This window comes from Callionymus lyra, chromosome 9 (genome assembly GCF_982586985.1).
Source record: "Callionymus lyra chromosome 9, fCalLyr1.hap1.1, whole genome shotgun sequence".
In the NCBI taxonomy this organism is placed as follows: Eukaryota; Metazoa; Chordata; class Actinopteri; order Syngnathiformes; family Callionymidae; genus Callionymus; species Callionymus lyra.
Genome location: NC_141826.1, coordinates 7,587,405 through 7,604,010, shown reverse-complemented (window position 1 = coordinate 7,604,010; position 16,606 = coordinate 7,587,405). Strand labels below are relative to the sequence as shown.

Sequence of the window (16,606 nt, the reverse complement as noted above, 5' to 3'; positions counted from 1 at the left end):
TTAATACAAAACTCTGCAATGAGAATTCTGAGCCGCTCTAGTAGAAGAACTCACATTTCCCCGATCCTTAAATCATGTCACTTGCTGGCAGTTTCTTTCAGGACCAATTTTGAAATTCTGGTTCTTACTTTCAGATTTATTCATTGTCAGGCTCCTCCTTACATCAGTGATCTGATCCAGCCTTACACCCCACCTCGGGCTCTGAGGTCTGTGGTTTAGAATCTACTGATGGTTCTGTGCACACAGTTCAGGACCAGAGGAGAGAAATCCTTCCAGGCTGTTGCTCCTAAGCTTTGGAATGATCTTCCTCTCTCTCTGTGCTTGATGGATCTACTGACTCCTTCAAGAAACATCTTAAGACATTCTTATTTAGGTGTTTCCTAGAATTCCTGGAACTCCTGTGTTTTTCTTATGTGTCTTTTAAAGCATGTATTTTAGCTGTATATTGTTTTGATTGTTAAAGCGCTTTGTAACCCTGGTCTAGAAAGTCGCTTTACAAATAACCTTTACTTTATTTATGTATAGTAATACTCCTTGAGGCTTCATAATATTATTCCCACTATGTAGTATTTCTCTGCAAGGTTCCATAGTATTACTCTGTAAAGGTTCATAGTATTACTCCCCGATGCACCACCACACCTAGAAGTTATGTTGTATAACTCCGCAAGGTTCTGTAATTTTACAAGGCTTTATAGTATTACTCTGCAAGGCTCTGTAGTTTTTCTCTTGAGACACAGTATATGATCACAGTTTTAATTCCCCAGTGGCTCCATCTAACAAGCCCTCATGAATGAGTACCAGCACACTCTCCCACAAACCTTTAATTTTGTCTCCCAGTTGGCTGCACTCGTGATCCGAGTAGTGGACGATGGGAGGAGGCGACGGGGGCCTGAAGCGATCCTCCTCTATCTTGCGTCGGTGCCGCTCTTCTCTGGCCAACATGCGCTGGTGACATTCCCACTCGTACAGGTCGTCCCTGGCCTGAGCGAAGTCCACGTGGAGACGGCCGCTGTCCTTTTTGTCCGTGCTGGAGCCCAGTCTGATGCGATAACCTAGAGACACGATGGCAAGGGGAGATTAAACGTGGAAATGTGAAGTGGATGGGTTGGCTGATAACAAAGAGTATATTTTAATGGGGAAGCAGATGGGACAGTGGGGGAGCCACCAATTAGAACAAGGTAATCAGTCTGCTCCGACAGTTTGATGTTCTCTTCACAGTGTGCTTTGTAATTCCGGCAGCATTAAAACGTCCACATATTTTATGCTTTTTTTCTTTGTTAATTAACACATAGAGGATACATGTTGTAGTTTTTGACAAGACACTGATGAGGGGAACACACACAGTGGCCCAAGAACAAATCACCCTATTCTAGTTATTAATGTTCATCATTTATCATAGGACCATTTTATTGTACTTCTACGTGTAATGAGTAAAATAGACAAAACCTTTTTGCTGCAGAAATAAAAGAAAAAGCCCATTTATGAAATGAATGATTTATGGGCTGTGCCAAGGAGGTAGTAGTCAGTTTTTTTTAATGTGACTTATGTTTTCACTAGCATTTATCAGTGCGTCTGTATGTTGGCAAAATAACTCATGACAAATAACATACATTGCAGTGGCAATCCAGCGACACATGGTTATATAACTGTGCTGCCTTCAGGGAAATTAAAAGCAAAAAAAAAAGAAGGTGCAAAAAGTCAACTTCCATATTGCTTTGGTGCCAAACTATGCTTTGCACGGTTGCCAAAGAAGGTTACAAGAGGCTCTGATAAAAAAAAAAAAAGCTGTTTAATAAACAGCAGTGTTACCGACAATCTAATCAATAGATGTTCTTAAAATGTAGTGAAACCACATTGTAAGTAGAAATATGGATGCATGATGGCGTCATGGTTGGCTCTACTGCTTCAAAGCAATTTCTGTGGAGTTTGTATTTACTACCTATTCTTGTGCACTCCAGTTTCTTTCAAAGAGTCGGAAAAAATGGAAGGTTAAGTTAGAATTCTGAGGTGCGAATGACTACGTGAATGTTTTTTTTACATCCATTCATCTTCAGGTCACACTCGCCCTAAACTACCGGGACAGACTCGACGACTCTTCTAAGGAATAGGTGGTAGGAAATGATTAAGAGAAATTAAGGAGCTTCCAGTGGTTTTGTATTTGAACACGAGGCGTACAGAGTTCGACAGATAAGCCCTTTTCCCCCACATAATCAAATCATAGCCAACAAAAGTTCAAGACCACATATTGTAACACTCATGCATGGGCTGCAATACCTACGTACAGGCACCAGACGCAACTTTTTACATCCATAACTCCTGAGCATGTGCAGAGGACTTTTCACCTTCTGTGATGCAACTGTTATTGGTGTATATTTTGTAATGTATTGGGAGAGAACGTGGATACAATACTGCATGTATCTTCTCTTGTGGACCTGATCTACACTCTTTACTTCACCCACCCTCCACGCCCTACAATATGCACACAGAAAACCATTTTATGATGTCAGTAGTGATGTATTCGTTGATTCCGAGTTCAGATCATTCAGTTCAATTAAAACGTAAAACTGTAAAATACATTACTTAGTAGTGTATGTATTGCAGATGTAAGATCCTTCCTAACCTCATTGGGAGTTCAACCAACTACCCCTGCACCATGGTCGTCTGCTACCCAGCCGCTACCACCCTACAAATAGGATTGAAGCTTCATGAAACAAGTAGTCAGTAGGGGGCGCCCTCAGTTTAAAAATGATGTGAGTTTTCAGTAGAATAGTATATTTTTATAGCTTCATCAACCTGTCACTATTAGACCAATCATCTTGACAATCCTGTGACTCTTGGAAACAAGTTCCTTCCCCAAAACCTTAAACTTCTCTGTAAAAGACAACAGTCAGTGAAGTTCTGCAGTTATCTTTTGACATTTGATGCAACAGATCCGTACAACACTACTGTAAAATTTCAGAGACATAATGCTGGAATGCTCCCCAATAACTGTTCATACTGGGCAGAGAAGAAAAGAACACAGACGATATTATCTCCGTAATATTCAAGTACAAGCTCAAGAAATGGCCTAAGGGTTTGTTTAATTACAACAGCAAGATCCGACGTGAGGGCAAAATGATTCATGTAGATTGTAATCTTATGTGTCGTCTTATTTTTGGGTCAATGTGATTTTTTTTCCTGCTAAAATAATCAAGCAAAACATTTTCCTCGGAGAAAAAATAAAGATTTTAGTTTTCCAAATAAACATAAGAATGAACAACAGAAAAATAAATGTTCCCCCAAACCAAAACCATCCATGATGATTAGGCGGACAAAGAAAACATGAATATTAATAACTGATTGTCTTGGAAATGGAAAAGCTTCCCTTAAAATGTAAACAAAAAAAATACATGATTATAGAAAACAATTTAATCCAGTAAACAAAATACTTCATATGCAAATGAATAACCAGCCGGAGGAAATGAACCTCATTTAAGTTGTTCGGCAGATTTACAAACAGGAGTGATATTGCTCTCCGCGTTATTATTTGGGGATGCATTATTTCCCGCCTCTGCCATGTATACACAGACACAAGCCACTATTTTATTCTTTTTTTTTTTTTATTGACTAAATGCCTTTATTTTAGAAGATGTAGAGGCAGTGTCAGATTTTATTGAAGGAAGCTAGTAGCTGTTTGTCATTACACAGGAGATTTGGTGAGGCCAATTACCCGTCCACTGACACTGACAGATCCCAGTGCCCCTCATTACCCTCCTCTTTGCTCGCTCCCTCCTCCCGCTTGACTCAATTCAAACCAATGACATGGACGCAGCTATTAAGCGAAACATTGCCCGTTCCCTGGATTATTTGCTTGTGATCCGCTAGTTTGGTGTGGTGTTCGGCGCACGACTCGTTTCATATGTTGCCCGCGAACACTAATGACGTCCGGTGTGGCTGGGAGGAATTCACTTCTCATCACAGGAGACGGCAGCTGAGGTGGATGTCTGAGCAAACACGAAAAGCACCAGCCATGAGACCGAGGGTTCCTACTTCAGTCCACCTTCTTCGCTTCAGGCTCCAATCGGCCGCTACTTCAATATTTCATATGAAGAGATCTCGGTGCACCGAGGCTGCTGTGTTTGACGATGAGTGAGCGAGTGTGTATATAAAGGGCTATTATTTATGGAAAACTACAAAGCTGTGCCATATTGCTAATAGATGGACCTCAGCTACTCACAGGAGGAACTCACTACCAGTACTTGTTGTTCACAGAGAACACGCTGTAGGCGTACATTTGTTTTTCAGGAGTTCATTAATTTTTAATTGATTTATTTATATTGACATCAAGATTAGTATTTTATTGAACATTAAAATACAAAAATAATAAATTAAATATTTCCAAGTTTAGAATGTTTACTTCCTATCTGGCTTGTAAATTAAGTTAAATGAGTTTTATTCTCAAAGTGTTTTTTTTGTCCTAAATTTAATTGGGTTTTAAAAGCACAGTAGCCATTCAAAAAGCACTGAACGTAGCGCACTCACAGGTTTGTTGATAAGATGCCAGGAAAGATTCCTCATTTTGTCTCTTTTTCTATTAATTTTTCGAAACAACATTTAGTAAATGAGCATTAAAGGCTCCGTCCTCCTCCTGACTGCTTGTGTACGTGTCGACGCACTGCTCTGCTACAGTGTGCATCACAGGAAGTAACAACACATACGAAAAGGTAAAGCAACATTTTTTTTTTATGTTGGTTATCCTGTTTTTTAATATCCTGGGAACCCTTCATTGGCCTGCCAATCAATTAAAACAGACACATTATTTAAAGATGGACTACCTTATACAAAAATTAAAATGGTACATATTTACTATGTCACTCGTCGATGCTCAATCACCCATGAAATTACAATATTAGTTGCAATTGTTCATATTAAAAAAGCTATAAATGGCATTATTTGGACAAGCTGGTAAGAGTAGGCTGTTTATAAGTTATCATCAAACAATGAAAAAAAGGAGGTTGTCTTACAAAAAACGTTTGATTTAATGTTTTTAATTAATGAAATGAAATTTCCCAAAGCAAGGGTAAACAAAATACACACAGCGATCCTCTCCCCGCAAACTAAACACACGGCTTTACCTCCGACTTCGGCAAATAAATACGTGTAGTCCAATTTTATTTGAAAACCTGAATTTGGCATCTACCTTTTTTTTAAGAGTGACCGGACATTGTTGAAGGCTTCTTGTGACAAATGAACGATCACATCATTCGCATGTCTTGACTGTAAAATTATTATTGTAAGGAAACTAAACTTAAACTTAAACTTCTAAACTTAAACTTAAACTTTTAAACCCACCGGAGTTCCAGAACAGGCTTTCGCTATTGGGCAGGCGTGCATTATGGGAGATGACAGTTTGTGTATGTCTGGTGTGCACAATAACTTAGTGAGGTGGGAGAATAAGTCTGTCCCACCACGTTCCATCTTTGAGTTCCAGCTGGAACTGCTGTTTAAATAAAGTCACTTGTCTGTGGTAGTGTGGAAAAGACACACATACTTGTGCTCTTTGACTGCAGTTCACAACAGCTCACTACAATCATCATTATGTTATTTGAGGAGATGGTCCACAGCTCGCTGGGCAGGGTGCATCATGGGAGGTTGCAGTTCTGTGTGCACCGTTAATAAGTTAGGTTGGATAATTATAGCCTTCTCCCGAGTTCATGGCAAGTTTAAATTGTTACTAATGACATCTAAAGTAAATTGTCTGTCACAATGTGGCGAAGGAACCGCAGGCGAGAATAAATTGCTTGGGCCGTATTTTGCCCAGGTCTGCTCTAAAGCAATCATACTTGTACTCAGTGACAGAACACAAAGAAAAAGGAAACTTTGGCTGTATATATCTGGAAGTACGAGTCCGATATTGTTCTTTTCTTTTCTTGGAGGCTGAAACTATTGTTATTTTCAGGAAGTCGCCGAACAGCTACATAATCTCCGCTGCTTATCTTATCTTAAACACAGGCATCTTTTTAGGTCACAGTATCAACATGAACATTCATCCACTTTGGTTTTGAACCAACCATCCCACAGGTCACATCAAGTTGGCCACTGTGCACATGTGCACTCGAACAAGGGGTAACAATTCGTTGTTATTTTGGATCTTTGGTTCCTCTGCATGCATACCAAATATAAAATAAAGCCTTGAATGCCTTTTTTGTCAAAGACGCATATTTCTAAAATCCCGTATAATGCTCACTTGGCACGTATCCATTATGTAAAAAAAAAAGCTTCCATTAGGACCGAGCTATACCATTAAAGGCGATACTTACAAGAGGGGAACACGCTGCCTTCTATATACTGAAAATGCTTCTTGAGTGCTCTTGCACTAAAGAGCCACAAACGTGAAATCATATCTTCACAGAGACGCATAATTATAGTTGAAGTGGAGCGTCTTGTCACATACATACTCGTCAAAGTCAGACCGAAAGGGTCGAACTTACCAGACAGAAAAAGAGCTTTGTCGACGGTGAACTCTTCGGCGAATCGGATGTGACAGAAGTTCTTCTTGCTTTTGCGGATGGCGGTGATATCGCCGCACTGCCCGAAGATCTCCATTATCAACTGCTCGTTGGCGTTTTCCGGCAGACCGCCGACGAAAACGGTCTTGCAACCGGGGGGTCGGTCCCTCGTGGCAGGAGGCGGAAGGTCTGTGGAGAGGAATGTCGAAACAAATAATTGTAAGCAACAGTTGGAGAGATAATGACAATAGACAGGGCACATCATAAAGCCTAAGGAGCAAGGCATTGTGTGTCAAGAAAAAAAAGGTACCTAAGATAGAACTTTTGTAGGTCAATTTTGATTTTAATTTAACAAACAAAGAAGATTTGAAAGATCAGAGTCATTCGTTTAAATCTAATCTGCACATCACATCATCTGAAGTGCACTAGAGCAGCCTTCCATTTTCAAAACATCACATTAAAAACCTTCAACTGATCCGTCTCCGTGAGCATCAGTTGTTCACCAGATATACACACCAGCAGGGCAGAACTCATCCCAGCAGACGAGCAGAAACTCCACATCCTCGACATTACACTGATTAGCCGCTCGCTCCTCACAGACGCCGCTAATCACATTCATCATGGGTGAGAGGCCCGATCTACCGGGGATTAGATCAGTCAACATTCATCTGTTTGAATGCTTGATTCTTGCCATGCATAAAGATGGTTTGGATCCACTCTATGGCCATGAAGGTTGCATGAAAAGGGCTGAGATTTAAATCTATTTCATGAAATACGCTGACACATCCAGATTGAATATCATGCACTATTTCATCTGTCTTATTGAAAGTAAACTATTTCAAAATGGATTCACAAAAGTGCAAAAGTATATTATTAATCATCGATATTCATTACGTCCTCCGCAGCTAAAGGAACAATGATACCCTGGGAGATCCCGGGGGATGATCAAGGATGAGAGGATACAGTCGACTCCTGCAGCTTTTAAAGCTATGTTAATTTCCAACCCCGAAATGAGCCTAAACAACTGAAGTTCAATTGAAAAATATCTACTACATATATTGGCTGCAACTGTCTATAATCCACAGATATCCATGTTGTGATGAGATATATAATATATAAACAAAAATATATTAAACAGAAATAGACATTTTATTGAATTGTATTTAAATACTTAAAACAAAGGTTTAAACACAGAAGTAAGTAGCCTAGATTAAAAAAGCAACAACCAGCCAACCAGTTTGTGATATAAAATCTTCTGTTGTCGTTTTGCAATGAGTCATTTCTTTACGCTGCAGTCTCTTACAACAGCCAGATCGATCGCCATTTACTTTAAATGTCTCTGTGTGTTTTTTATACTGTACATGATGCACAATATCACAGTTCAAAAGAAAATCAAACTATCTTTTTCTTTTCTTAGGTAAATGAGCGCCTCCTGGAGGCTGTTAGCTCATAATTTATTTTAAAAAATTAGCTGCACTATTGTAAAAGCTGCATGGTTCATAGGATTTTTTATGGTGTAATTAAATCAAAACGTGTTCCCAAATTAACACATCTCATACTTTATAAATGCTTGTCTTCTAAGCAGAAGCCGTATGATCGTAGCTGATAAGGACGAGGGAGAGAAGACCAGATGCGATGCTTCAACTTGCATTAATATGCATCTTACATGATCTACCAACCTGTGGGCGGTTATGCATATCCACTCGTGTCTCAAGTGATCACTTGTGATCCATGCTAAGATAAAGCCTTTCCCTCTGTGTGTTTGTATTTGTAATCTGCACAAAAGAGGGCCGATCTTGTTAACACCCCTCCACTGCGGTCTGAATGTTGGATTGCGTGGTCTCTTTAGCAGGAAGAGTGTTCAATATGTAGCTTTTAAAGAGGTTTGTTCAGAAGGCTTCAGCCCTCCTTGTCTGGATGGTCAACAAAATGATGGTTTGTTTTGATTGAGACAAACCTGGACGGCTGACGAAAGGCCAATCTAATCTACACCTGTAAGGCTCGGCTGGGTCCCTTGGTGGTTCTGTGACCTCTCGCTGGTCAGTCACACAGGCCATTATCATCCATCACCTTCATTCCCCAAGCCTGAGGGGTGCTAAGAGGCAGGAGACCTCCTTCTCCAGTCAATTCAAATATGAACTGAAAGTGAACATTTTGAGGCAAATTCCTATGGGAATCATTTGTTGTTTTTTTTATCACATAAGTGTACGATTTATTAATAAAAAGAAACTGAAAAATCCAACCTTAGTTTAAATGATCTGAGGTCTCTTATATAAAGCTGTTTAAATTCATGAAATAAATATAGAGCAGAGTGACATCTAGAGGGTTATGAGAAGGACACTTCTTCATGATACTTCATCAACTGATCGCTAGTTTTTGACCAATTTAAAAGCAAGAAAACTACTTTAACCATCCACTTTCACTGCCACTGTGACTCATACAAAGTGTCTAAGATAATGTCCCCCCCCCCAACAATCATGTCACATATTTATACTCCATGGGATTTAAAGAGATGGACACAAGCTTTCCATGGACTGTATTCACAAGGTTGATATGTATGTTGTATATTAATAGATTTGAAAAATACAACATAAAAATGTTATTCTATCAATGGCCATGAAGCGATCCTAGAGGTTTACGACCAACAACAATAGGATTGCTTACCTTTGATTATGCTCTAAGAAGAATGATAAATGACACAATTTGAATGCTCAGTATGTACAGCAGTTCTAAATTATATTTTTAAATTGAAATCCTTAAATACAGGTCACATCCTGTCGACATTTCCAACCCCAGCTAAGCTGTAAATATTTTAGTCACCCAGCAGTCATCACCCAGTTTGATGTAATTCTACCGTTAGCATGTATTTTAACCCTATTTTCTACAAAAAAAAGCCTTATTGTATTTAACAAGCTGCAGGTGAATTCAAGATTATTTAAAAATGAAGATCATTTAAGAACAATGTGATGTTGAAGTGTTGATATTAAAATGTACAATCCAATAGTCAGTCATTTATGGCGCTTACAAAATGAAATATAAATAAAGTCATATAATAGCGGTAAAAGTGACAAAAATAGGCTGCTTCTGATGGGAATCTAAATTAGATTTCTAAAATAATTAACAAACTGCTCCAAAATGATAGGGTCATTAAATAAATCAATAATAATAATCAAGAAATATATATTTAGAATGTGTATCTACAACATTTCGGTGATAATGAGTGCAAATACATACTTACTACAATACCTGTCTTTAAAACTCAAGAAATCTTCAGATGTTTTAAAGTTGACTTCTTAAATGTACTAGAAAACAAAACAAAATCTATCCCTCGAAAACCCTTCATATTTCTGCACAGGAAGACAAGACAGACACCATCAAAGCCTGAAAGCAAATGATTCATCTTCGCCAACGCAGGTAATTATCGACTACTTCAAAGTTAGATAGCGTCTCTTGGACGTGACAACACCAAACTAATTGCGATGGGGAGTCCATCATTCAATACCGAGAACCTTAGTCTTTTCAAGCACCGCCATCGAGCCCGGCTTCTAGTTAAGTGGCTGGGAAGAGGGGGCGGAGGTGAAAGGGGGTTCAGATCGGTCTGAAGAAACAAGAAGGAGGAACAGCAGCGAAGTGAAAACATCGGATGCTAATGTTATTCACACTGCGGGGGAAAGGATGTGCCCTGAGGTAGGGGGAGGGCAGCCGGGTTGCCGTTGCTCATGGAAAGGTCAGTCGGAGGGATTGCTGCATACGGTGTCAGCCGGCGTGTGCAGCTAGAGGCTAATAATCCTCTCTGATGGACATCATATGCAACTGTCTTGCATGAATATGAGCTCTGCCTTGTGACAGGTAATGTATTGCTCTCTTCCACTCTACAGGAGCTTAAAAGTTTCTAACTTTGACAGTTCAAAAATATTGGACATATCATTAAATCACTTTTTGACTTCAGCAGATGAAGAACTAGATAGCCACGTCCTGGTCTTCCTCTGGATTGAATTACATTGTGTTATTTTCTTTTATTTTCATAAGAAAGTATGTTTTTTTTACGGATGCAATAGTATATTGATTAAATTTAAATTACAGTTGAACTTAATTGCAGTGTAGGCTCAAACATATATAGGGGATTTATTCCCACCTGTTGGAAAATAATCCATATTCAGCAGATCTCTACAGCGTACATTCTTATTTCCATTCCACAGAGCTCAAACTCCCTGTAGAGGAAATATATGGGATATCAACATTATCCGTTTTTTCACTCCTTTCATGTTTCATGTTTATTGAAGAATCACGTTCTTTTCATGGACGTTTGCCATCGGGAAGTGACCCAGTCGTCTACACATATCCCCAAAGAAATCCAAACACCAGTTTAAATAGAATAGAAACTAAATTACACGCTCGATAAATGCTTTAAAATGAAATCCAGACCATTGAAAATGCATCATTTTCAAAGCAAACACCCTGACTAATCGCAGGATGATGGTGGAAATAGTTAAGAAAGGGATTTTTTTTTCTATTTAATTTATAATGTGATCAGTGATGGAGCAAACATCTATTTTGATAACCTCAAAGCAAGAGGATTTTGACATTATTTGACATGGATCCCTGAAGAACTGAGTAACATTTGATTACTAGAAAGACAAAACAAGGGACTAAAAAATTAGTGTGTCAAACAAATGTAATTGACAGAAAATTGCCAAGTTTTTTGTGACATTGGGCTTACACTGTTCTGACACCAGAGGGAGCCAAAAACAATGTTCAAAGTCTTGCGTATTGGGGCTTTAAACAGCAGTAAAAGAAAAGCCTTTTTGATATGGTCTTTTGACACTGTATTTTTTATTGTGTTTTCATAGAGAGGGTGGATAATTTATTATTTAATTGTTATCAATACATTGAACCAAACACAACACAAATTTAATGAAAAAGCATTAAAAAACAACCAATACTAAGGTCCCTAAAGCAAGAAGGATCTGAGAATCCAATCATAACAAGCAGTCAAACAACTGAAAAGAACATTGTTTTTTTTAATCACGCCAGTCCCTTTAATACAAGCAAAACACGTCCATGAACATTTAAGATAAAAAAATGTTTGACACACTAGCTCTTGGTAAGATAAGGCTAGATTGGAAAGCTTCTCAACAACATTTCGTGAGTGACGACAGTGAGCACCAGCATTGAGCTCAACTTCCCTTTCCCCACGAGATTGCACCAAGTGTTTACTGGAAAGAGGGTAAACTCCCCTAGAGCTACACAGTACGCTGCTTTCATATTTGCTCACCTTGAAGAGATTTCTTTGAAAAGACTCCCCAGGTGGCAGAGGAAGAAACCTAACTATAGTACACAATCGGAAGGGAAAAGGTGGGATCAAACACGAGACCCCCCATTGTTTCCTCCATGCTGCAAATAATTGGTATGTAAGAAGTAACTTAAAAAGGGTGAAAAATATCTGAAGGCAATCACTTGACCTTCATAAGTTATACCAATTAAACATGTCAAAAAAATGTACCAGAGAGGAAATGACAGCATCCAACGAGTTGTTAGAAGAAAGAAAATCAATCAATAAAATTTACATATCTACCAGTTAGGTATTCAATTTAAACATACCAAAATAAAGCATTTTGGAAAAGCCTTCGAATGCGAGTCATGATCGGCTCCGGCTTCCATGAAATCAGATGCCGAGATAAAGCCGGATAGGAGCAACACTATTTGAGGATTAGCATAATAATCTGGACTCACTGGGGTTAGGAGGGAAGAGAGTGCAGGTCTTGCAGTGGATGATCTCCTTAACAACAGGTAAATCCAGTGGTGCGGGCACCATGCTGAGCCCGGGGATCATGGGGTTGATGGGTGTGATTCCCGCCATCATCCCCAGGTTAGGATCGAAATCTGGTAGAAAAGAATAGACTTAAGAGGCAAGAAATAATACACTGAACATTAAAAAAACGACCCTTTTTTATGGAGTGATCCTCATTGTTAAAATCACAGAATTAATACAGTTTGAAATATAAAGGAATTTCAGGCAGCTGGACTGCAATACTGGATGCTCAAAAATTACTATGTGCAGTTTCTGTATGTAGGAAAGATCAGTGTTTGAAGATTTATGAAGATAGGACTGAAAGATTGATGGACGGATTTATGAAGGTAGATTTTGTAGCTCTGCACTACTGTGGGAAACAGCTTTATGTTTGTTGGAGGTGATGTACTGCATGGGTAGTAGTAGTGATTGGTTGATGAGGCCTCATGATACAGTTGTGTAGTGAAGACAGTGTATCATGATACAGTGTCTTTATTTTGGGAGGCCACTAGATGGCGCCATCAGTCAATCAATGACAAATTAATCGATTAGCGAGAAGAGAGTGTCATCTAGAGGGCTCTGAATATAAGAACACGGTCATGAAACTTCTTCAACCAATCAATCCTTCATACGTTTAATGGGCAAAAAATATTAAAATATTCCTTTTTTTTCCCCATTCAGTTATATATTTTTTCAGCAAGGCTCATCGGGTTGAAAATGATTGCTAGTTTAAAAGACGATAAACACATGAGCCTCCCCAAACCACCCCGACGCAGCCCAGTGCAATATTGATTGAGACTGAAGGCAGGTAAATATATGTGCAGCTACTTACAAACACTTGCATAGATAGCAAACATGCGCGCACGCACGCACACCAGCCACCGCAGAGCTTTTTGAAATGGTAATGATTCTGCCCTCCAGTGTGAAGCTCAGCGTCACCTGCAGAGGATTTGGAGATGACAATTATGCCGAAGGGTGTGCAGTGTTGATGCACCTGCGTATTTACGAGGGACTGCCTGCACTAAAACAAATCCTTCGCTGGAGATTATACAACGGTTTAAACTCTCAGAAATTTTACGGATTCTGGCAAAAAAAACGTTTCAACTGATTACTTATGCTTAGATAGACAGAACATATCTTGGTTGATACTTATTTGGAAAACAATTATGGGAAAAAACATGTTTTAAACAGGATGGTCTGAACAGCAACATGTATCATATGCTTTTTAGACATTTATACTAATAGTAATTGTTACATTTCTAATAATTGTTGAATAGCTTTTTATGTTTTCCTGCATCAATGTAAATGTCATGAATAATATATTTACAGAATCAACTTCCTGCTCTGCATTACAAGTGTGCTCCATCTACTGCATCCCTTTAATCAGCATGACCGAGTACATTTTAAAACACTTTTCTCTTTTCTAAGCAACAACCAAACTGTCTCAAACATCGCCACTCCAGACCCAAATCAGAAGGAATTTATAAGTATGTTTTCTTATTGAAAGATTTAAGATCAGATGAAACTGTTATGAGATCTTGAAATATCGCAGAGGTTAAAGGGAGAACATAATGTTCTTGGTTTGATTTAATTTGTGCAAATTAGCTGAACTGCAAATACTTTTACTTTCGATGTGTTAGAAAACATCGATACGGCGATACATCGCAATGCTTTTATTCCCTTTGATACTGTCTCGATATTCAACAGCACTGTATCATAAATGACTTTTTTTTTTTAAATCACTTTTTTATGGTTTACAGTTGAATAAAGTGTATTTAAAATAAAAATATGACATTTATTATTTACAAAAAACATGGAAATATTCACGTTTGTTCATTTTTGTGTCGTAATTAAACATCTGTCCACCAGATAGCAGCAGGCATTAAGTCCTCAGCAATGATATCCTGCAAGATCCTGTTGATGACTGAGGATGAGAGGATACAGTCGACTCCAGTGGCTTTTACATTTTTGGTTTCAAGACAAAAAAAGGGAGTTAGGACTTTGTCAAGAGTCATGTGGTCTGTGATGCCAGAGTCAAGTACTTTGACAATACTAAAAATATATATTCTTGTTCCTAAAATGTTGCAATATATCGCAGTATATTGTATTGTTGTCCCTGTATTGCGATACATTTTGTATCTCCAGATCTTGAAATATCGCAGAGGTTAAAGGGAGAACCATATCTCCAGATACAAAATGTATCCCTGACTATCAGCTACTCTAGTTTATTCCCAATTATTAATATAATCACTTGATTACATTTTTTACAAACAATAAAACCTCAGATGAATTAAGATTTGAAAATGTTGCGTCAGAACAGTTCAACTACAAAGTTGTGGCTCATCTGTTGCACAATTTCAAAAAGTCTCTCATTATGTCATGTGAAAACACTGTCTCTGAAACATTACTTGTAAAGCATTTTGGTGGACACATGGACAGAGGTTTGCTCGACACCTTAAGTCGCCTATGGCTATACACCTTCTTGCTGTCAGACGGCGACACTATGAAATATTTAGCATTAGTTTAATTGTCATCCACTGAAATGTTTCCAGTAAAATACTGCTCTGAGGATGGTACGACAGATGGAGTCTTCAGTCATTTTCCCGGGAAAGCGAGACTTATTATTGAGCGGATATCAACTCAGAGAAGTATTTAATACGAACCGGCAGACAATTATACAAATTGTAAACAAAACTTTTCTTTCTTTAATTTGAAAGCCGAGAGTCAATGGAGGAATTTAATCACCCTCATAACAGACAGACGTGCACGTGTGCGAATTACTGAAGCGTCCAACTACGTCCCACGAGTCAGACAGGGTGTAACAAAACCATAAAAGTTGGGGTGTGAGAGTTAAAAAATGAGTAAGGCGGACGATGAAAAATGAGATGGGAGTAGGTGTTCGTCGCGATTGCAAATTGAATTCCAAATAAGATCAGCCACAAGTAGAAATGAATAAAAGAAACTCATTAAGAAAAGATTTTAAACTGTCTAGACGGTGGTTGTCCATTTATTTAATGCATATTTATAGTTGAAGGACAAAAAGCAGGTGATGGAGAAAACATCTGGCTGGATGATGTGCAAAGTAGAGCCAGTGCACGCTGGTGTGCAAACCAAAGCAAATGATTAGTCTGGAATACTTAATGAGTGTGAAAATAACTCTTGAGATTTTAATGTTGGACAGATGTTAAAAAAGATGTCTTTTGGATCATACAAAGGGAAAAACACATAAAAGAGAATCAGTCTTCTTGGTGTGTTTAAAAGTGGCTGTAAAGTTTAATGGGTCGCAAAATGACCAGTCACAACTGACAAGTTATGGTTAGTCTGGATAGAAGTTTGGGAAAGTCAGGGCGCCCAAGACAGTGGGCACTGACTTAGGTATCTTTAATGGGTCTTATTTTCCCCTTACATCATCTTGTGTTTTAAGCATTGGACTTGGGTTGGCATCAAACCTATGAAGGCAAACTGCAATGAACAGCTGTGTGTCATTAAAATAAATAAAGCAGTATTTTCTAGTCATCTGCGGACGATTGGGAAAGAAAAAACTAAACTTTTCTCAATATTTAAAGACTGGCAAGACCAACTGTTTGGGGAAAAAAAACAACTTTAATATCCTTCAAACTTACCAAACACCATCTGTTCATTGCACCCTACCAACTGACTATTTGTTCCAAGTTTGTCTGCTTGTGGTTTTTCAAAATGTGGGTTTGAGGTTAAATTTAAAAGATAAAGAAAATATCACAGTGCTTTTAATGTGTCTATGTTAACTAGGGCTGGGTAACGAACTCCGGTTCTTTTTGTGGGAGCGGCCAAAATGCATCGATACTAGTGTCAAAACATAATTTACTTTCAGTGCGAATTTCAGTACCTAGGCTTGATCAGAACTTGATAATGTGTCGATTTTTCTAAAGAAAAAGTGATTTACCAAATCTGAAAAAAATGAAGATATGATCCATGTATAATGTAATTTTCCTTTTGAAAGTTTTAATTCATCTTATGAAACTTGTTTAGAAAAAAGGGCCATTCAGGAACCTGTAAATTCAGCCAGAGAGGAAATTTGACTTATTTTCTTTTTCTTTAATCTTGCATGGCTGACAAAAACAGAGATTAATGTAAAAATCAATCTGTTTGTATTCATGCAATCTACTGATGCATGCCCGACTCACATCAATCCTGCTGTGGTTGAGCATTTGGTCGAGCAGAATAATAAATTGAGATTTGGTCCAATGTTGATAACAGCAAAATAACCTTTGTATGTTCCTTTCCCTTGTGAGGTAACATTTTGTACCTAGTAGTTCTGTATGATTCTCATAAAACCTCCACAGCCCTG

At 38.4% G+C, this 16,606-nt stretch overlaps 1 protein-coding gene across 2 annotated transcripts in view; it reads right to left on the bottom strand.

Moving 5' to 3' along the window:
• The window catches only part of enox2 (ecto-NOX disulfide-thiol exchanger 2), a 161,279-nt gene that overhangs the window by 34,310 nt on the left and 110,363 nt on the right, over positions 1 to 16,606 (bottom strand). For both annotated transcript variants that reach the window (XM_087799682.1, XM_087799683.1), the window contains 3 exons: positions 12,222 to 12,371; positions 6,471 to 6,677; positions 819 to 1,052 (listed from right to left, as the gene is read on the bottom strand). In XM_087799682.1, the coding sequence (XP_087655808.1) occupies positions 819 to 1,052; positions 6,471 to 6,677; positions 12,222 to 12,371 (591 nt within the window). The remainder of the gene's footprint in view (positions 1 to 818; positions 1,053 to 6,470; positions 6,678 to 12,221; positions 12,372 to 16,606) is intronic.